This window comes from Nannobrachium achirus (genome assembly GCF_963921795.1).
Source record: "Nannobrachium achirus genome assembly, chromosome: 10".
In the NCBI taxonomy this organism is placed as follows: domain Eukaryota; kingdom Metazoa; phylum Chordata; class Actinopteri; order Myctophiformes; family Myctophidae; genus Nannobrachium; species Nannobrachium achirus.
This window is the reverse complement of record NC_137819.1, coordinates 10,805,464-10,828,664: the sequence shown is the minus strand read 5'-3', so window position 1 is coordinate 10,828,664 and position 23,201 is coordinate 10,805,464. Positions and strand designations below refer to the sequence as shown.

The window sequence follows — 23,201 nt, the reverse complement described above, 5'->3', positions numbered from 1 at the left end:
TCACACATTACAGCTGTAATGATGATCCTGGATCAGTCACGGACAACAGAAGTATGATTTATATATTAATAAATCATAATGTACACTTTTTGTGTTATGACCTGAACACAAGGGAGAGACTCTCTTTTCCTTTTAGAGGAACAAGGAACTCCTTGGCTAAACCAACCCCCATACTTTTCAGTGGAAGGGGAGACTTTTATTGCCCCTTGGAATGTTTACCTAGAGATAAGAAATCATGCCAACATGGGTTTCCTCTGCCATGCACTATTCAGTCTCTCACTGACTGAAGACAACCAATGGAAAAACATGGAATGTGATGATAACTTCTCAATGAAATGACATTTATAACATTCAAATATATGGTGGTATTGCCATATGATGTACATCAACTATACTTTGAATTTAACGTGTACAAATATGTTTTTCTTTCTTTATTTGACTTTTAGCATCATGTACTCTCTACACAATTTGAAGCAATGATCTTTGGTATCTGTACAAGTGCATATTAATGATGATTACAAATATCTGGTCAGATGTAGGAAAGTATTATTCCTTAGAACTTTATCATAGAATTTAGTTTTCATTTTTGTTCAAAGAACACAGACACTTCTGCCTCCTCCCATTGCGGAGCTTACAGACAAAAAAGTTCCGCCTCCCATTAAACGCCTGGACCTTTCAGGACCAGGAAGTTCCCCTTTGACTTGAGTTCAGACAAGCAGGGAGGCAGGATCAGACTTCGGTCTCCTGCACCTTCTCTCTGCTCAGTTCTTCCAAGACTCCTACCAAACTCATAGCAGAGTCGACTCAGGTCCTCTGTCTGTGAGCTCAGCTTCGCGCTCAACCAGCAGGGACTCGAGAGTTGGACTACATCCTCTCGCTGTCTCTCCTGCAAAGAGATCACAGAGTGGGACACGCATTGTCCTCTGTGGCCTCATCTACACAGGGTCAACACAAGTCCCCTGCCAGACTCTCACCAGCGGCCGGGCAAGTTACCCTGCCTCTCTGACAGACTCTCTCGACTAGTGGGATTGGAGCCAGCGCTCTCTCACTCCATTGACGGCAAAGACACCAGACTTGGGTGATAACCACCAAAGATACCTCCAGCTCTACTCCAGCAGCACGCCTCGACTTCCAGCCTCTCTTCTCCTGCCCTGAGGGAAGCACGTCGACGCCCTGCTCCACCAACTCCAAGATGGCCACCGCCACTCAGCACATGGAAGCCGCATGGGCCGACGCCTTGCTACCATGCTAGCAGCTACACGACGCAACACCACATGGTCACCATCCAGCTCTAATCCTCCTCCTTTTCTCCTCTCCCCATCCTGCTAGGCTGCTAGGCTAGCAGCCACACTCTTCATCTACAACACGCTAACGGACGCGCCGAAATCAGATGTTTGCAGGCAAGCAGTTTCTCGTGTCAAGTGGCAACCATTACAGTGTGTAGTGCAGTGTAGGGGAGATATGTTTTATTGATGTTGTTTGACTTTATTTCTTTTATTCCCTTTTATTAGGATGTACCCATCTGACCATCTGTTCTGCTTGTAGATCTGTCTTTTTCACAGCATACTTTAACGCACATGCTTTTGGGTTTTTAACCTAATTTTGACCTTTTATCCTTTACTCCATTTATGGTTGTTTCTATGAATTATTATATGCCTTTTTCCTTTTTAATAAATGAGCATTTATTGATAAGGGAATTTGTAATTTTTCGTAAATATTCATATTTTACAGTATGTATGCACAGTAATGAACATTTATTGCAACTCTGCCAAGAACTCACGCTTAGAACTCACAATAGCGAGTGAGTACGAGTGAGTTCTCACAATAGCGAGAACTCACAATAGCGTGATAGAAAAATTATGTTTCATAATTTGTTTTATGAAATATTATTTTTAATATTACGATCTATTAATACTGTATCCATATTCAGTATTCATATGTTCGCTACATATTTGGCGCCCAACGTGGGGCAGAGTCTTGTTCTATTACTGTACATACTGTAAATATGAATTTATGAAAATTCATAAATTTCATATTTTTGAAAAAAATAGATTTTTGGTCTAAAATAGGTCTTCCCTCCAAAAGCCTAATTTCCCTGTGTCGCAGGACAGAAAGGAAGTGTCGTGTGACTAACCACACCCCTTTCTGACCTGACCCTCAGGGATATTTGGAGTATGCACTTTAGCGGCATCTGTTGGTCAAATTGCAGAATACATTGATTTGGTAATTTAGTCCCCAAGGACATTTTAGAGAGTTCACTTCGTTGACATCTGCTGGCTAAACTGCAGAATACATGTTGGTGTTTTCAAGTCGAGTGTTTGGTGTTCAAACTTGTGCCCATTTTGCTTCTAGAGTCGAGAGCCTAATTGATGGTAGCCTGGTAGGATTAGCGATCTAACAGAGCGAATTTAAATCCATGAAGGTCTCCCTTCATGTGAAACAAGGTCAAATACCCTTGTAACCCCTTGGATGTCCCTCTCCTAAATTGAGGAAGTTTGAAATACAGATGTTCACTCCCTGTAGAGTAAAAAAATAGGTAATCACTAATCTTTAGTATAACCATTAACTACCAATAAGTATACTGCACTAAATTGGTAGGTAGAAGTGAAACTGTGACCTGAAAAGGTTTATAATTGGATAGTAACAGATGTGTTCTCCTTTTATAACTTTTAGTGACACGTAGCAGTAATCTAAACTACATTTATAGTTTAAAGCACCTCTCCACAAAGTGTTTAGAGGAGTAGGTGCGTTGGTGCATGTCAGTCTCTCTGTGGGGGCAGCCCCTAGATTCACCCACACGCGCACGCACACACACACACACCTAACCCTACCCCAGCAGAAAAGGGGGGAGGGCTGTTTGTTTTCCGACAGGTCGTAAACCAGGGACACACAGCCAGTGATCCTGCTGATCCAGTCAGAAGTCTGTAAGTCTCTTGTAAGTGACTGGTCCATGCTGTAACAGTGTAAGACACTTTCATAGCAAAGGGCTAATGTTATTTTAAAGATTTATACGCTTTTAGTTGGGTTTAGTTTTCTAACTCACTTCTAATCTAAGACTAACCTGTTATAGGCTATATGATTACTGTGTAAACATCCTGTCTTTGTCTTTTACCTCCCATAGTGATGATTAATTTCAGTGCCAAATATATGTATGTGTTCTATGTTGCGATAACTACACCTAATTAAAGTACTAGCCAACTTAATTGAACTTAAAATACCTTTAATTTGTTTTAGCTGGAACAGCCCATACTCAAAGCAAACCTCTCAATTTGCAATTTTGTAACTTTTAAGGATTTAAATGGTTTAAGTGACATACTTCAACTTTGAAAATTATACCCAAATTCTAATTTGAATTAACTTTAGTAGCAAGCTACAACCAATTGAATTAGAGAAGAATAATTTTATGCATTTTAAACTCTAAAAGTTATCTTAATTCCTGGGCAGTTCACAAAGAAATTGTGCATATCATATTGGGTATACTTCAATGATATAACTACAAAGTACTATCAACGTAAGTTCTAAATTAAACTAGACACAGTGTTGCTTTCAAACAAAACTAGTTTCCCAAGTCATTAAAGTAGTATTAAACAGGTTGGTGCACTATATATAGAACATTTAACTATTTTTGCCATCTCACTTTTGAGAAAAAGACTGACTGCCTTTTAACACAGGCCAAGTCACAATTAGAATCTTGCTTACTCACAAATTTCTTTATTCTGACTATATAGAAAGAGCAAGATGACTAAATCCTCCAAATTATCCGGCTACCCGGACATTTTTGGTCAGTTAATGACCTTATGGGCAGTTCAAGATGACTGTATCAGTCCAACTGTTCCATGCCAACTAGTCACACCAGTACAAATGTCTCAATGTCAAACCGACATGGAACAGACTGCATATGTTCTACAGGCTAACAAACAGCTAAGAGCCGAATTAGACCAACATAAGGCCGTTCTGAAAGTTGCGCGACTCCGCATAACGGAGCAAGCTGCCATGCTTGATACAGCCAGGGAGGCAGCACAACAACAGACAGCCACGCTGAATGTTGCAAATAGTTTTGTAATAATGCTACAGAAGATTAATACAGGACTAGAGCAAGCAAAAATCCAGGAAAATGTTGAGCTAACTTTGGCCAAACAGCAAATTTGTAAATTACAAGACACAGTCGTTGAACTAAAAGTGTGTATTGCAGAAAATGCAACACTTAATAGTGTGAAGTTGCAAATAACACAGGATAGTATTAGCCAATTGCAAAAGAGAACTGAGTGTCTAGAGCAAGGTAACTGGATCAGTGAGGATGAATTTGTTGAAAAGGTCAACGACCTTGTCATGAGAGTGCAGGCACTCTCAGGTCAGCCTTGCTATGATCATTACCAGGCCATGGGAGTTACCCAGCCACCCCAGGAACAAATACAGTGCCACGCACTAAGTGTTTCTCCCTCTATTCTGGAGAAGGCACAGGGAAATCTCCCTGCAGCCTCACAGTCACAGCAGGGTGGCCAGGCACCACCGATTTTACGACGGCAAACCCCCTTAGAGCCACCTAGCTCCAGTCACTACCCTGTGACACAACATCAGCTTCCTGCAGTTGGTCAAACCGCTCAGGCTGATAACCATGTCCATGGACATGCCTCAATTGTCTTGCCCACCATGTTACCGTCTTTTCAGACCATGCCTCCAGCGGTCAAGCAACCTGCCCTTGAACCATATGCCCATAACCAGGGCCATGACACATTGAATGCATGTGGCCCAGGCCAGCCACAGGATGCCCTACTTCAAAGCAAGGGCAACCTGCCGTCACAACCACTGGGTAATACTGATTTATCCTTAGTTGTACAAGGCATCAATTATTTTGATCCTAAGCCTGGCGACGCTAAAGATGCCCACATTTACCTGGAGGAGATAAACCACAATTTAGCCTTGAATAACTTCGACAACGTTGATGCAAATACCAAGGTTAAATTGATTTATCTCACCGCAAACCAAGAGGTAACAGGTTTTGTCAGGCGACAGAGTGACAAAGTTAGAGCTAACTGGCCTGTTCTGTGTGAAGCAATAATCGACGAGTTTGCAGATTATCGAGCATTAGAAGGTCTGTCATCTGCCGCGCGCGTCTGTCAAAACAGAGGTGAGGATGTGGACCGATTTTATAGCCGTTTGAGGATTGCCTATTTTGGTAATCGAAACCTTCCTGGTATGGAGAAAAATGTATATTTCAAGGAGTTGTTCCTACAAAATCTACATCCATCTATTAAAAGACACTTAGGTATTGGTATTGATTTGAACAGTTTGTGTGCCACAGAGCTACGCAATCTGGCGCGTGAAGCTTCCAAAAGAGAATGCAACGAACCTCAGACTCAGAGTGCATTCTGTGTCCCTGACGACACCCACATCGATAAATGGCAGCCCAGACAGTACGACCACAGTCGGTCTAGTCGGGACTCATCATGTGACCCACCCTCAAGAAGTGTCTCGAGTAGAGCATGTAAGAGCCCTGAATTTGTAAAGGATCTCCCATTGGAGTCTCGGCGCCAAAGAAAAGCCCGTAGATATGATGAGAGACGAAAATCAGGCCCAGCCCGTGAGAATTGGAGGGACACTATGTCTCCTAGCTCGTACTATGCCTCCTAGAGTTAAGCCAAACACGGCGATAATTCTTATGCATGTTTCACATGACACATTTTCACAGTAGTTTGTGTGCCATGTGTAACATGAGGGGGGTGAGTGCATATACCGTATTTTTCAAAAATTTAAAACTTTTTTGATCACAAATATTTCTCTGTGCAGCTCATTAATCTAGTGAAATAATAAAGAGTCAACAGCCAAATGTGTTCATAAATGGTAGATCAGGTTACACAAAAGTCATGGGCCTCTCCCCAGACGCTTAACAAGTACTTTTGTGTCTCACCTAACTAACCTCCAATGTCATTATATGACAATGAACATTTTCTGTTTGTGTGCTTGAACATTTTACTAATCCTAGGTGGACTAACAGCATGTTACTACCAAGTTACACTGTAACTCCACCCAACTTTAAGTGTGTTTTCTCCTCTTTGCCCTAATGAAGGTGATTTACACTGACAGTATTGCATGGTTGTTCAGTCAACAGGAACTGGACTAATTCAAACTTGTAGTATTGTTTATCCAACTCAGCTACCGTACTGTATATAGAATTGTTGTCTCCCCACTCATGCGACACAGTTGCCTAAGGGGGGTGCCTGCTTATTTCTTATACGTACCTCAAACTGTACTTCTAACAAAGAATGATTTATAATTGGTTGTCTTTAAACAGGAAGTAAGTAATTATTATCCAGGCTAACACATAATCCATTTCCTTATCTTCAAAGTAAATCAGGATTTAGTCTAGCGTACAACCAGCCAAACTCTTCTTTGAGAGAAATAGCGTTTTTGTTTCTCTGCTCTTGTGTAACCAAGCCAAAAGGTATACTGTATGTATATTCCAGCAAGCCGTGGTAGAAAAGAAAAACGGATGGAATATCTTTGTGTTAAGAAATGACGCTTTTCATGTCAATCTGGTACACAAAAGCAGAGACCTGTGAAGGTACTCGTTGGAAAACTTACTAGCTCTCAAATCTAAGTCACAAAGTTACACCTCCTCACATATATTTAGATAGTTTGTAAATTATTTAAAATCTTAATTGATATTGTCCTAATGGATGTTTTCAAGTGTACACCATATGCTTAATCAACTTTCGACTTGTGTGAACTATTAGGTCCACTTCATTAGGTGACCCAGAAGCCGCCTTGTGAACTGTGTATTCTTGTAATGCATGTTTAGGAGTTTTTACTTTTTGTTCTGATTTATGGTTTTCATGCAATGTGTTTATGACTGTCCTAATGCCCTCTCTGAGAACTGTCAATTCATGATAAAAATACTGTCTTTCGATCAGTCGTATCCATTGTCACTAGATCAGATTAGTAAAAAAATAATAAGAGTTGCCATTTGACATGTGTATATAACTGCTACGACTTCTGTGTCCTAAATCCTGCTCTCATCTTTTGTGTCATCAAAACTCTGTGACTTCAACATTCCGTTTCGTCTGACCTTGATGACACAGGGGGGACTTGTAATGATGATCCTGGATCAGTCACGGACAACAGAAGTATGATTTATATATTAATAAATCATAATGTACACTTTTTGTGTTATGACCTGAACACAAGGGAGAGACTCTCTTTTCCTTTTAGAGGAACAAGGAACTCCTTGGCTAAACCAACCCCCATACTTTTCAGTGGAAGGGGAGACTTTTATTGCCCCTTGGAATGTTTACCTAGAGATAAGAAATCATGCCAACATGGGTTTCCTCTGCCATGCACTATTCAGTCTCTCACTGACTGAAGACAACCAATGGAAAAACATGGAATGTGATGATAACTTCTCAATGAAATGACATTTATAACATTCAAATATATGGTGGTATTGCCATATGATGTACATCAACTATACTTTGAATTTAACGTGTACAAATATGTTTTTCTTTCTTTATTTGACTTTTAGCATCATGTACTCTCTACACAATTTGAAGCAATGATCTTTGGTATCTGTACAAGTGCATATTAATGATGATTACAAATATCTGGTCAGATGTAGGAAAGTATTATTCCTTAGAACTTTATCATAGAATTTAGTTTTCATTTTTGTTCAAAGAACACAGACACTTCTGCCTCCTCCCATTGCGGAGCTTACAGACAAAAAAGTTCCGCCTCCCATTAAACGCCTGGACCTTTCAGGACCAGGAAGTTCCCCTTTGACTTGAGTTCAGACAAGCAGGGAGGCAGGATCAGACTTCGGTCTCCTGCACCTTCTCTCTGCTCAGTTCTTCCAAGACTCCTACCAAACTCATAGCAGAGTCGACTCAGGTCCTCTGTCTGTGAGCTCAGCTTCGCGCTCAACCAGCAGGGACTCGAGAGTTGGACTACATCCTCTCGCTGTCTCTCCTGCAAAGAGATCACAGAGTGGGACACGCATTGTCCTCTGTGGCCTCATCTACACAGGGTCAACACAAGTCCCCTGCCAGACTCTCACCAGCGGCCGGGCAAGTTACCCTGCCTCTCTGACAGACTCTCTCGACTAGTGGGATTGGAGCCAGCGCTCTCTCACTCCATTGACGGCAAAGACACCAGACTTGGGTGATAACCACCAAAGATACCTCCAGCTCTACTCCAGCAGCACGCCTCGACTTCCAGCCTCTCTTCTCCTGCCCTGAGGGAAGCACGTCGACGCCCTGCTCCACCAACTCCAAGATGGCCACCGCCACTCAGCACATGGAAGCCGCATGGGCCGACGCCTTGCTACCATGCTAGCAGCTACACGATGCAACACCACATGGTCACCATCCAGCTCTAATCCTCCTCCTTTTCTCCTCTCCCCATCCTGCTAGGCTGCTAGGCTAGCAGCCACACTCTTCATCTACAACACGCTAACGGACGCGCCGAAATCAGATGTTTGCAGGCAAGCAGTTTCTCGTGTCAAGTGGCAACCATTACAGTGTGTAGTGCAGTGTAGGGGAGATATGTTTTATTGATGTTGTTTGACTTTATTTCTTTTATTCCCTTTTATTAGGATGTACCCATCTGACCATCTGTTCTGCTTGTAGATCTGTCTTTTTCACAGCATACTTTAACGCACATGCTTTTGGGTTTTTAACCTAATTTTGACCTTTTATCCTTTACTCCATTTATGGTTGTTTCTATGAATTATTATATGCCTTTTTCCTTTTTAATAAATGAGCATTTATTGATAAGGGAATTTGTAATTTTTCGTAAATATTCATATTTTACAGTATGTATGCACAGTAATGAACATTTATTGCAACTCTGCCAAGAACTCACGCTTAGAACTCACAATAGCGAGTGAGTACGAGTGAGTTCTCACAATAGCGAGAACTCACAATAGCGTGATAGAAAAATTATGTTTCATAATTTGTTTTATGAAATATTATTTTTAATATTACGATCTATTAATACTGTATCCATATTCAGTATTCATATGTTCGCTACACAGCTCCTGTAGTTTCAGTGTTTCTCTGACGTTGTCATGACAACACCCCCATGTGTTTGACCTTTGACCCCGGACCCCCATGAGAAAAGATTTGTGTAGTTAAAAATCAAACCTCGGTTCGAAGTGAAGCGGTGGACAGATAAAACCTCTATTCTGAATGTATTTGTGGCTTACTACATATTTTAAACCCTGAAGGCCAAATTATCATGTGAAGCTTGACCAATCCTCAAAGTATCCATTCATCTAACCGGGAGGGACATCGACATTTTGCTTTTTGAAAAAGCCTATTCATTCTGGACTGATATTTTACACGTACGGGACAGGAAAAACCTGTTCATCCTGGCCTGGAGTGACCATATATGGACATAAGGTAACATACTTTGTGTTTTTGAAAAACCCTGTTCATTCTGGACTGAGATCACCATATATGGTAATTAAACGGACTTTCTGTTTTTGGAAAAGCCTGTTCATTCTGGACTGAAATGACCATACGTGATACACACAAAGCCATTCATTGGAAGCGGTTTTCACCGCTTCAAAAATGTTACAAATTATATAAAAGAAACACAAACATTTTCCCTAAAATAGCAGATCTACAAGTTCACAGCGCGGCACTGAGTGCCGAGTCCCCAAGCTTGTAGATCTGCTATTTTTGAAAAATCGTGAACACTACTTTTTTTTTACCAGATTCTGCTAAATCAGTGGTTCTCAAACCTTTTTCATGTCAAGGACCCCCAAAATTACATGTAATTGGTCGCTGACCCCCCCCCCCCCCCCATGTTGTTCCAGGGACCCCCAGAAGCAAAGTTTGCTTTTAAAAATATACATTCAAAGGTTTGCACAAATGTTCATGGTTTAAAGAAAATAGCAGATCTACAAGCTCACAGCGCGTCATTTGGTCTTTTCGTGCTAGAGTGGTGATCGGTGACCTCCATGTGTCTGGGGACCCCACAATGGTCGTGGACTGTTTACCAGGGGGTCCCCAGTAAAAACAACATTTTAACCACTTTAAGATTATCGTTTTGAGGTGGGTGGGGTCTGGCTATTAAAAAATACAGATCTACAAGCTCACAGCGCGCCGTTTGGTTGTTTCGTGCTAGAGTGGTGTTCGGTGACCTCCATGCGTCTGGGGACCCCACAAGGGTCGTGGACTGCGTACCAGGGGGTCCCCAGGAAAAGTAGTTAACATAGCATCACAATCATTTGAACCACTTTATCCATTTGTATGTTGGCTATTCAAAAACACTGTATTTTTTAATAGCCAGACCCCACCCACCTCAAAACGATAATCTTAAAGTGGTTAAAATGTTGTTTTTACTGGGGACCCCCTGGTAAACAGTCCACGACCATTGTGGGGTCCCCAGACACATGGAGGTCACCGATCACCATTCTAGCACGAAAAGACCAAATGACGTGCTGTGAGCTTGTAGATCTGCTATTTTTTTTAAACCATGAACATTTGTGCAAACCTTTGAATGTATATTGTATATTTTTAAAAGCAAACTTTGCTTCTGGGGGTCCCTGGAACAACACATTTTGAGATGGGGGGGGGGGGGGGGGGTCAGCGACCAATTACATGTCATTTTGGGGGTCCTTGACATGAAAAAGGTTTGAGAACCACTGATTTAGCAGAATCTGGTAAAAAAAAGTAGTGTTCACGATTTTTCAAAAATAGCAGATCTACAAGCTCGGGGACTCTGCACTCAGTGCCGCGCTGTGAACTTGTAGATCTGCTATTTTAGGGAAAATGTTTGTGTTTCTTTTATATAATTTGTAACATTTTTGAAGCGGTGAAAACCGCTTCCAATGAATGGCTTTGTGTGTATCACGTATGGTCATTTCAGTCCAGAATGAACAGGCTTTTCCAAAAACAGAAAGTCTGTTTAATTACCATATATGGTGATCTACAAGCTCAAAAAAGGTTAAACTTTCTTTTAAATATACAAATGTTTTTTGGGGGTCCCTGATACAAATATGTTCAAATGGGGGTCCCTGGTCAAATCCATATTAATGTCAAACTCTATGGTATAAAATGAGTCATCACCACAGGGAGCTTTAGATCTTAGATTAGATCAGATAGAAGTGCACAAACCTCCACTCCACACATTTATAAATATGTATCATAAATACTGTCCATCAATGATGATGATGTAAATATCAGTGTCATACTTGTGTCTCTTATGTTGATATAAACTCATATCTTATTTGTATTTTATTTTTTATATTTGTATACAATAGACAGAGATAAAGAGTGTATATGTGATCATGTAATTGTCACAGTATCAATATTGTTTCTTGTATATAAACCTTTATACTGAACCACTTGAACCCCATATACTTTATTGACTGGGGTTCCCCAGGGTTCTGTAATTGGTCCCCTGCTTTTCCCCCACCTCTACATCAGATCTCTTGGGTGAAAATAGCAGATCTACAAGCCATCTAATAGCTAAGATCTACATCACAAAGTGACACATTGTGAGCCGTGTTCATTTTGATAGCAAATTATTGTGTCATATTTTAATCATACTGTTTTTCTTATTATTATTTGTTTTTGTCTAGTTTTAGTTGACTAAATGTCATAGCATTTTAGTTGACTAAATGTCATAGCATTTTAGTTGACTAAATGTCATAGCATTTTAGTTGACTAGTGAAAGTGAACCAAACATAAAATGACTTGTCTTTTAGTTCTACTGGATCTCTTCTCCACTTGTCCCTCCCTGACATTTTAGTCTAGTTTTTATTTGTTGATGAAATGTTCAATATATTTTGTCAGAATGTTGTCAATCACTCTGTATTCAAACATCTACTAAATGTGTTGTTAATGAACTCGAATCAATCATTGTTTATTCATTGATTTATTATCAGATCATTATTTCCTCACTCATTCCATTATTGTGTTTCACTTAAATATTAATGTGATGCTGTTCTCATTGTTCACATGTTATTGTATGATCATGTGTAGAAGTAATAATTGTTTAATAAATTGATCGTTGACAGTCTGTCGTTGTTCCTGTGTATTAATATTCATAGTGTTGTCATGATAACATGGCCACAGCTCATTGGTCATGTATAATAACTAGGTTGGAAACAAAGGTCTCGTGTTCATGATTCGCTGCAATCCAGGATGGCTTGGTTCGAGGCTTAACATAATTATTATAAATATTTTTGTAAAAGTCTATAGGGAAAATGAATGGGAGATTTTTAAGTGGCACCAGTAAACCACTTCCGCTGTGATGCTCTATATGTACATGGTATGTAACGTCTTGTCAAAGCACTTATTTGTTTTTCTTCTTTTCAATACGCCACTCATGACATCATCTTTAATGGACGAAGCGCCTCGCGGTCGCGAGGCGACCCTTTACGTACACTATGATACAAATAACCACAGTTTACTCTTTGATTTCTGTCTCATTCTCTCTCTCTCCCACCTCCCAGTCTTCCCACAAATATTTCCTTCTCCGTCGTTCTGCTCCATCCCCGCTCGCTCTCTCTCTCTCTCTCTCTCTCTCTCTCTCTCTCTCTCTCTCTCTCTCTCTCTCTCTCTCTCTCTCTCTCTCTCTCTCTCCCCCCCCCCCCCCCCCGTAGACTTGGCCAGTAGTTCTCAACCTTTTCAGGCCGCGAGCCCCAAAAGAAACATATTTTAACTGGGGACCCCCCCACTCTACGAGCACTAAGAGTTGAGGCACAACATTTTGTATAACACAGCAGATCTGCTATTTTCACAATTTCTGCCTCTAATATTTGACAATTTGGCCAATGTTTAATTTGTCATTTTAGAGGTATTAAAAAGTCCTTAAATTGTCACTTTAGAAATGAGCAGATTCCTTCTATACACCTAAACTTTATGTTGGTTTGTTTACTGTTGAGAGAGAAAACAATGTTGCACATTAAGTTAATCATCTGGGGACCCCCCTCCCGACCCACAGGTTGAGAACCACTGGACTTTGGGCGATCACACCAAATGTACTTGCTCCACCCACTCCTCCTGCTCCAGCCACTCCTCCTCCTCTGAAGATTGGTCCTCGTCCGGCTGAGGGTGGTGCTGCTGGTGGTGGTGTGTGAGGTGTGTCTCGTCGCCCCGCTCGTCCCGTGCGTCGCCCCGTGCGTTGTCCTTTGCGTCGTCCCGTGCGTCGGTGTCGTCTCCCTGGCCGTGTGCGAGCGAGGAGGAGAGCGTGGAGGCGGCGTGAGTCCAGTCGGCTGCATCCAGCGCCAGCTCCACCGCGGCCCCCGCCTCCGCGCAGCACTCCTCCACCTCCCCCTCCTCGTGAATCTCGTGCCCGGGCGCCAGCGGAGCCTCCGGGGCGGGCTGGGCGGGTTCAGCGTCGCCCTCCGGGGCGGCGGAGGAGTCACAGCCCTGGCCCCCCTGGTCCCAGCACTCGTCGGGGGACTCCCGGTGGTGGTTGCTCTGGGGGATGAGGGCCAGGCTCTGGGGGCTGTTCTGGTGGGACGAGGGGGGGATGAGGGCCAGGCTCTGGGGGCTGTTCTGGTGGGACGAGGGGGGGATGAGGGCCAGGCTCTGGGGGCTGTTCTGGGCCGTGATGTTCTGGCTGAACCAGGCCATGATGTTGTCCAGCAGCTGTGCCGAGGCCTCGGGGTCCAGAGGCTCCAGGCTCTGGGGGTCGCTGGGCGTGAAGGCGCCGCCCGGCGGGATGACCGGAGACAGCGGCACCTCGTCCTCCTCCTCGTCCCCCTTCAGCTCCCGCCCGGAGGCACAGCTGGGTGGGAGGGGGGCGAGGGGTGAGGTGGAGCGGGGAGGCTCCGGTGGCGCGAGGAGGAGCTGGAGGAGGCGTGTGTCGCGGGGCGTACGAGCCGGAGCCGCCGGCTCCCTCTTCTTCCAGCTTGGCGGCGGCGCCAGAGCAGCCGTCGGGTTTGCGGGCGGTCGCCGCCGGGCGGGCGGTCGCCGCTGGGCGGCCCACAGATTCTCGCGGATTCTCCAGGCTGGGATTTGGGTGGATTTCGGGGGCCGTGACTCCGCTCGGGGCCGTCGTAGCCGGGGTTCGAGCTCCGGCCGGCGGCAGCCCGGTGGACGGGATCCGGGTCGTAGCCCGGCTCCGCGTCGCAGGGAACGCCGTGGTCGTAGGCGCGGTGCGGGCCACCGTCCTCCGCGTCTCGCTGCCCGCCGAAGGCACGCGAGTCCAGGTGGTACGGCGCGCCGATGTTGGCGTCCAAGTGGTAAGGGGGGGTGATGTTGGCATCGAGGTGGTACGGCTTGTTGCCGTCGAGCTGGTACGGGGTGGTGATGTCGCCCAGCCTCATCAGGCTGTCGCCCAGCTTCAGCAGCTCGGCGGTGAGGCAGGGGGGAGGCGGGGGAGGCAGGGGGAGGCGGTGGCAGGGGACGGGGGGAGGAGGGGGAGGCACGGGGGGCTGCGGGGAGGAGTCTGTCCTGGCCGGGGGGCGGGGGGGCTCCAGGAAGGAGGAGGAGGAGGGGCGCCTGGCCCCCGACACGGCGGGGGAGCGCGAGGAGGGGTCGCCCAGGTCCGCCGCTCTCTCTGTCTCCGGCCTTCCGTCCGTGGCTCTGTCTCTATAGATAGATAGAATACTTTATTGACAGATATAAAATACATTGCAACAATGACGTCAATTCCGGAAATCATTGAGAGAGATTTGATCGATTGATTTGATTGATTGATTTGAGATTATACATAAACATATAATATAATATACATATCGGACAAGAGGTACTCAAGGAGAAAGATTAGTGCAAATTATGCCATCCGGGGTAAGGATATAACTAAGACCAGTTAGCATTAAGGTAGTAACCTCTCTAATATAACTACTAGCCAATGTAGGGTGCGCTTTGGTCCAATCATCTCTCAGGTAGTAGCGGTATGGAGAGCAGCTGAAAAGGTGTGCAAAGTTGATTTAAAATGGAATCTCTTTTCTCCAGTGTTTAATAACCAAGGTCTATTGCTGGAAGATCGTCCCATTCGCTTCCCGAGGTGGAGTTCCAAGGGGATTCATACATTGGGGGATTTATTTGAAGATAATGGGTTACGATCCTTTCAAGATCTGTGCACTATATTTAATCTGCCTGGTACCTCCTTTTTCTTCTATTTACAACTGAGAACTGCCATGAGGACATATGGGGTTCCATGGCAAACTTCCCTTAGGATGCACCCCTTACAGGAGTTTATCTGTGATATAAATAGAACAAGAGGTTTGGTTTCCACCTTGTATGCATATGTGTTAGACTCTAGTTATAGCCGCTTATCTGTTAATACCGTATGGAGGAGTGATATACCCAATTTGGATCCGGATTTCTGCTGGGACACAGTATGGTCTAATATTAAGTTAGCTTCTAGGAATCCAGACCACCAACAAATCCATCTAAACTTCGTACACAGAACATACTTGACTCCCCGTAGACTATGTGCCATGAGGATTTTAAATAATCCTAAATGCACTTTTTGTGCTTCAAATAGTATTGGCACCTTCTTCCACATGGTCTGGGAATGTCCAAATGTTTTAGCATTTGGTTGCTGCCAAACTCTCAGTAATTTTTAGTTCTGTTATCACACCTTCTCCAGAGTTATTTTTACTAAATGATGACTCAAAATTGCATCTAAATAGAATACGCACACGCGTCTTCTTTGCTGGAGTGACGGCGGCTAAGAAGATGGTTGCTACCCGGTGGAAGCCTCCTCATACTCTAACATTTCGCCAATGGGCGCTAACCTTTTTAGATATTGTTTATCTCGAACAGTCAACGGCGAGATTACATGGGGCGAGTGAGGAGAATGTTCTTATATGGTCTAGTATTGCAGATAAGCTTAAAGACATGATTCAAGAGGTCGGTGCATAGTGGTTCTGAAATTGCACTGTTGGTCCGGGGAATGAGGGGTGGGTGGGTTTATGTTTGTTTGTTTTTTCCTTTAAGTATTATTTTGTTTTTGAGTTTTTTATGTATGTATTCATGTTGTATTTTGTTGCATTTCCATTTTTATTATTGATACATGTGATTCTGGATTTCATGAAAAATTTAAAATAAAAAAGATTTGATAACAAAAAAAAAAGGTAGTAACCTCAAAAAAAACTCAAATCTTGCAAGGGAATTTAGACATTTCAGGGCTGGAGGGAAGAGGGCATTCCACAGAACAGTGGCTGCGTGATAAAATGCCTGTTCGGGGAGCCCTCCTAAACCGGAATAAACTTGGCTCCTTATTTGAGTGTGAATGGGCCCTAGGTCATATAAGCTTCCCCTGGTTGCGTACCTGTCTGCGTCCGCCTGGCGGTCGCGGCGGGACTCCTGCAGAGACAGCTGGATGGCCAGCAGGATGTTGGGGTCGTCCTCGTCCAGGGAGGACAGCGCCGTTCGCCCCCGGCCCTCGCTCCTCTCTGGGCCGTCTGCAATCACACAGAGACAACACAATGATAGAACCTTCCGCAGTCACACAGAGACAACACAATGATAGAACCTTCTGCAATCACACAGAGACAACACAATGATAGAACCTTCTGCAGTCACACAGAGACAACACAATGATAGAACCTTCTGCAATCACACAGAGACAACACAATGATAGAACCTTCTGCAATCACACAGCAATAACACAACACAATGGGGCTCAGCCTTAACTGTGTCGTTTTAGACTAGATGTTGCTCAACCAGTTCCTTGTCCACTCACGGGTAGGCGGCCAATTAATCAACTCGCCGGGATCGAACTGGGAACCGAGCGGCCGCTCTACTCTACCTCTGGCTAAAGCTCTATGACGATTATTACTCACAGCCCATAGGAATTCATTAAGCAATAACTGAAGTCTGTTGGCTGCCATCTTGGTTTGTTGACATGTTTGAGAGTATGCTATGTACTTATTTGGCATACTCTCTCTTTTTTTTTATCACACAGCCCCAGCAAGGAATCCGCTGGTATTCGTGTACCATTCCTCATGAATTCATTCTTACAATTGATATTACATTGTGATTGTAATTCATAACCTATAGTAACCAATACTAATTCTGTTCTTGATGAATTTTGTCTTGCCATTTATAATACATGTGTAATTGTGATGTAGAACATGACCTGTACTTGTCCAACAGGCACTGCTGAGACCTTAGTGTCAACCCCTGCTGCCTATAAAATACATGGACAAATTTAAGCAATATTAAGCCAGAGGGTGTGCATCATTACGATTATCGGCATGCCAGCATTGCTGCAGTAACCAGCCAATAGACAAGTTCTGTAGGCAGGGGTGAAGTACCGATATAATCATGATAAGGCACAACCCTCGAGAGTTTAATATTGTGATTATACAACTGTTACCCTTTAAAAAACACACGTCAACTTCATTTCATTGTAATTCAGATATTCAATGGAAATCTGTACATTTTTAATGCCAGATTTCTCTACTACTGCATGTCCCTGAACTTCACATGAAAACTGCTAGCCACTTACAAGGCATCCTACGGAAACAATAAAAGCGAGCGTTTGCGAACCGACCGGGCACAGCTGATTTCTTTGTTTGATGAGACCCGTTCCATAGTGCTCATTATCATCACGGGTAGATGGATATTTCAACCGATCAGATTGCTTCGTCTGAACTACCCTTCTATAATTCCATGTATTTTACGGCTCTCAGGTACTGTACCTGTGCTGTCGGCTCTCCTGCTGGTCTCTGGAGTGTTGCTGTTGCTGCGAACGCTGTGAAGACGACGCTGCCGGTGTCTGCGGCGGTACTGGAAGTCAGCGTATTCCTAGAACATACAGGAAGTCAGTGTACTACTGGCATAAAAACATACAGGAAGTCAGTGTACTAATGGCATAAAAACATAGAGGAAGTCAACGCTAGCATAACAACAACATAGCATTCACCACCAGTGAACTCAGTCTCTTTTAAATAATGTGGGTGTTTTTGCCTCTTAAGCGGCGCATGCTGCAGTGTGGGGTCAGCTTAGCAAAGCTCGCAAGAGACGTCCGTAGCACGCACACAGCCAGGACTGCACTGGTATATACAATATATATAATATACTGGGGCGGCATAGCTCAGGGGTAGAGAAACCGTCATTAGAGAACGAGGGTTAATGTCGAAGAGTCCTTGAGCAAGACTCTGAACCCCTAGTAGCTCCTGGTGAGCAGGTTGGTGCCTTGCATGGTTTCCTCTGCCATCGGTGTATGACCTTTCTCATACTGTAATAACTGCATCCCCAGACCTGCGATGATACGCTTTTCTACAGTAATGTTATTCTGTTGGCCAAACACTTTTGATGCATTTCATGTGTGTGTGTGTGTGTGTGTGTGTGTGTGTGTGTGTGTGTGTGTGTGTGTGTGTGTGTGTGTGTTACCTGTGTGTGTCTGTCTCTCTGCTCTCCGCCCCCCAGCACTGAGTGTCGTGCCAGCATCTTAACACACATAAGCAGAGCCTAATTAATTAAACCTTATTATTATTTTTATTTTAAAGATCCTTCATCGCACCAGTGTTGATTTTGACAGGAAATTTAGTTTTAGTAATAGACTTTTGATAAAAAATTTCAGTCGACTAAATATCATATGATTTTAGTGATATGATTTAGTTAAATCTACAGTTGATTTTGTCTACAAAAATATATTTTGTCAGGCCTTGATGGCGGTGAAATGCCTGACTTTACACTTGGTTGCATGCTGAAAATAGCAGATCTACAAGCTCATGCTATTTTCAGAGTGCAACAACCGTAGCCATGACCCAGACCAATCTGCCTGGGCAAAAAAACGTGCTCTTGGCGGATATGGGTCTGGCCCCGCTCAATTGTGAATCCATTTGCTCTCCCCTATAATTTGGGGGACCAATCAGGGCCCAGCATTGGTCCAGACTAATATCCGATATACGCAGTGAGGAATTAGTATGAGCAACGCCAGGCTACAACAACCGAGCACAACCAAACATAAAATGACTTGTCTTTTAGCTCTACCAGTCCACCAGTCCCTCCCTGACATTTTAGTTTTTGTTTGACAAAATTGTCAATATATTTAGTCTTAGTCTTACTATTCCATTCAATCGATTATAAGAAAATAATGGATTAATCGAGCAGCATAAATGGACCGTGAACTCCTGAATGAATAGGTGTGTAATTTCAACCGTGAATTGTGGTTGCATAACATAACTTGTTGTTGATATAAGAATAATACATAATAAGAATAATAAATAACATTGAGTTTAGTCTGAATATATCAGAGCCACAGGGTTGCAGGTTAAACCACATGCAGTCAGCAGGGACAGGGGGTGACGCATGTCACTCATGCACGACACCTGCTGGACGTTTAGGGAACAGTGTAGGCCAGCTTAGCATGAAGGGAGGGAGTCTGTAGCTGTTAGTGTGTGTGTGTGTGTGTGTGTGTGTGTGTGTGTGTGTGCGCGCGTGCGTGCGTGCGTGCGTGCGTGTGTGTGTGTGTGCACGCGTCTTACCTCAGGAGAGGCGAAGCCCAGGTACTCCCAATCCCATGATCCTCCAGGGAAACTACAGACAAACAGAAACAACAATATGTACTTACAGAGCTACACACAGACAGACGTGGTTCATCTGATATATTTAACTGTTATCACCTTATTTTACCTCACTATGCTAGCTCCATCGGGAGTCGCTTGAACACGACCACCTCCAGTACTAAAAATATATGAGTTTCAGTGGGAAGGAATTGGGGCTCTGCAGAGTTGAATACTACGTCTCAAACTGATTTTCTGTAGTTGATTGAGTAGTTAAATGTCTTGCCTCCCTCTGGCTAACCAGGGCGCCTGATGGAGGGGAAAGGAACTGGTTGGAATAAAGTGTTCCTTCCACACGCTACAGTACGTCCAACCGGGGAAACTCCCCCGTCAGGTGAAAAGAAGCGGCTTGGACTCCTCATGCATAGAAGGAAGCATGAGGTCAGTCTGTTGCTCTCCCCAGGTTGGCAGAAGGAGAGCAGAGCCCAGGATTACAGTAGATATTTGGCAATGGGTGAAAAATGGGTTGCAAAATCGTGGGATAAAAATGTAAAAAAAAAAAAAAAAGAAGTAGTTAATTCTGAACACCAAAGCTATTATGACACAATGTTGACTTTACTGACAAATACAGGTGCTGTGCAGCTGAAAATACTCCAGTCAAGAATTCAGCAAAAATAGCAGATGTACAAGCTCATAAATATGTCGCGACGACACAAGGCGTTGTGGTCTTATAGATCGACTATTTTCAGCAAAGAGATTATGCTGGGGACCCCATGGACCCTCCTCAAGGGACCCCTGGGAGTTCCCGGACCCCACTTTGAGAACCACTGGTGTAGGGATGAAACACCTGTGTTTGTGTTTGTAGTGTGTGTAGGGATGGGACGATAATCACTATTATCGTTTATCATGATAAACGTATCGTGGAGATTTAAAGGAGCTATAGTCAACTTTTTCTTGAAAAACGGACGCTAAAATAAAAATAATGTTTCGAAAATATTTTATAAAAAAGATTGAGCTTCAAATGTGTTTCTATTCAAAAATGACCACAAAAAGCATAAAATAATGATAAAATAATCATTTTGGCCATTGTGGAGCTGACTTTGTTTACATCCCTCTTCTATTCTTTTATATGGATTGATAAGGGATGTAAACAAAGTCAGTCTGACAATGGCCAAAAGGATTATTTCATCATTATTTTACGTAGTGAGCTTGTAGATCTGCTATTTTTTTGGCAAATGGATGTTGGGGATATTTTTATTATTGTGATAATATCATAAACTGCTGTGTCTTTTGTCACAATAATCGTGATAATGAGTACATACTTCCTACGGGGGGCCTCCGGGAGTCGTTGGGGGCCACACCGCGGGTATGTATGTAGTGTGAGTGTAATGAGTACATACTTCCTGTGGGGGGCCTCAGGAGAGTCGTTGGGGGCCACACCGTGGGTATATATGTAGTGTGAGTGTAATGAGTACATACTTCCTGTGGGGGGCCTCGGGGGAGTCGTTGGGGGCCACACCGCGGGTATATATGTAGTGTGAGTGTAATGAGTACATACTTCCTGCGGGGGGCCTCAGGGGAGTCGTTGGGGGCCACACCGCGGGTATATATGTAGTGTGAGTGTAATGAGTACATACTTCCTGCGGGGGGCCTCAGGGGAGTCGTTGGGGGCCACACCGCGGGCCACCGAGGCCAGGAACTCCTGTCTCTTCTGCTGCACCAGGCGCGCGGTGCTGATGATCTTGTGACGCGACGTCCGCAGGTACGGACGGTTGACCTTCTGGGCCAGGTCCTTCACCACCATCTCCAGATCCGTCTGGACCAGGACACAACAAGGGGTCATTAAGACCTGAGGTCCATTCAACAAAAATCTTCTACATAGATAGATGCTTTATTTGTCCTTGCGGAAATTCTTTTTGCACCAAGCAGTCATCAGGACACACAATCACAACACATAATACACAATACATGAATGACAAGACAGAACTCACAATTCACTGCCAACATGATACAAAACGAGAATAGGCTACCAGTCATACAGTACATAACATTTTTATGCGCGGAACTGAGAACAGAACTCAGAAGCCCTATACTTGTAGGGACAAATGTCCTGGAAGCCCTCGCCATCAACCCAGGTACTGTGTACCGTGGTCCTGAGGGCATAAGGTTATATTCACTGTATAACGGGTGTGTTCTATCCCTAGAAATCCTAACAGTTTTCTGAAAGACCTATGTCTCTATGATCAGCTGTGGTACTCCTACTTTTTAATGTCAAGAACTCCATAGGCCTCCGACAGACATCGGAAGCAAAAGCCTCTCGCGTGCCCTTGGGGGAGGCGGGGGGGAAAACGGCATCCAATTCATTCCCTTTGGAAGTCACATGTTTTATAGAAGCAAGCTGGCCTCTAGCAGTTTGAGAACCCCTGCACTTCTACATAACACTAATGTGTACAAGTATAACTCAAGACAGACGGGTGTGCATGTACTGTTACTGTAGCGCAGGGTTCCCCAATTAGTTTTCCCCAATTATATCTAGGATGCCAAGCCGAGGGCAACAACATTGCAGGGGGCAGCGGTGGCGTTCCCACTACTCCAGTGACAGTTCAGATATCGTCGTTGTCGGAAGAAAATCTTGTAGGCATATGTCCAAAACCGTTCGTTTTGCATTTATCATTTTAAAAATGATTTAAACTAGTGAAAACAGCCGATCTACAAGCACACAACGACTCAAACCGCGAGGCGTTGTGTGCTTGTAGATCTGCTGTTTTCACTACGTTTGTGCGACAGCCTTGTATGAAAGCCTTTGCGAAAGAACGTACACATTTGGAGATACGAGGATTCCACCCGACAACGACAATATACTAGTGTTGTTGCTGCTCTTATACAACCATTATTACTGGGTTTGTTGGGGGCCAGACAGTAACCCCCGCGGGCCGCAAATGGCCCGCGGGCCGCCTATTGGGGAACCCTGCTGTAGCGTACCGTACCTGCATGAGCTCAAAGATCTCCTTCATGTACCTGCATGAGCTCAAAGATCTCCTTCTGCGTGCTTCCCTGCTGCAGGAAGAAGCCGTACGGGTAGGAGCACTTCAGCACGCGCCGCGTCTTCAGCAGCTCACACACACCGTCCTCGATGAAGCGCGTGTCTGGAGGGGTGCCCTCTCCTGGTGACACACATGAATTACAATGCAGGCGTTTAGCGGACGCTCTTTGTCCAGAGTGACTTCCAAGAGAAGTGTTTCCAGAGAGCAGTAAGACAGAGAGAGAGAGACAGGACATAGACTCTAGAGAACAGTAAGACAGGACATAGACTCTAGAGAACAGTAAGACAGGACGTAGACTCTAGAGAACAGTAAGACAGGACATAGACTCTAGAGAACAGTAAGACAGGACGTAGACTCTAGAGAACAGTAAGACAGGACGTAGACTCTAGAGAACAGTAAGACAGGACGTAGACTCTAGAGAACAGTAAGACAGGACATAGACTCTAGAGAACAGTAAGACAGGACGTAGACTCTAGAGAACAGTAAGACAGGACGTAGACTCTAGAGAACAGTAAGACAGGACGTAGACTCTAGAGAACAGTAAGACAGGACGTAGACTCTAGAGAACAGTAAGACAGGACGTAGACTCTAGAGAACAGTAAGACAGGACATAGACTCTAGAGAACAGTAAGACAGGACTAGACTCTAGAGAACAGTAAGACAGGACGTAGACTCTAGAGAACAGTAAGACAGGACGTAGACTCTAGAGAACAGTAAGACAGGACGTACGGCAGATGAAC

At 44.1% G+C, this 23,201-nt stretch overlaps 1 protein-coding gene across 1 annotated transcript in view; it reads right to left on the bottom strand.

Annotated features, from left to right (window-relative positions):
* Positions 1 to 658: 658 nt before the first annotated feature.
* Positions 659 to 23,201, bottom strand: part of LOC308292805 (uncharacterized protein) — a gene marked incomplete at both ends in the record, with an annotated part of 31,109 nt that continues 8,566 nt past the window's right edge. The window contains 13 exons of the mRNA XM_080735231.1: positions 659 to 886; positions 1,099 to 1,205; positions 7,746 to 7,959; positions 12,990 to 13,448; positions 13,533 to 13,737; positions 13,791 to 14,543; positions 16,234 to 16,366; positions 17,609 to 17,714; positions 18,303 to 18,359; positions 19,400 to 19,451; positions 21,055 to 21,233; positions 22,436 to 22,581; positions 23,191 to 23,201. The exon at positions 23,191 to 23,201 is cut by the window's right edge and continues 56 nt beyond it. Coding sequence (XP_080591357.1) covers positions 659 to 886; positions 1,099 to 1,205; positions 7,746 to 7,959; positions 12,990 to 13,448; positions 13,533 to 13,737; positions 13,791 to 14,543; positions 16,234 to 16,366; positions 17,609 to 17,714; positions 18,303 to 18,359; positions 19,400 to 19,451; positions 21,055 to 21,233; positions 22,436 to 22,581; positions 23,191 to 23,201 — 2,650 coding nt within the window. The remainder of the gene's footprint in view (positions 887 to 1,098; positions 1,206 to 7,745; positions 7,960 to 12,989; positions 13,449 to 13,532; positions 13,738 to 13,790; positions 14,544 to 16,233; positions 16,367 to 17,608; positions 17,715 to 18,302; positions 18,360 to 19,399; positions 19,452 to 21,054; positions 21,234 to 22,435; positions 22,582 to 23,190) is intronic.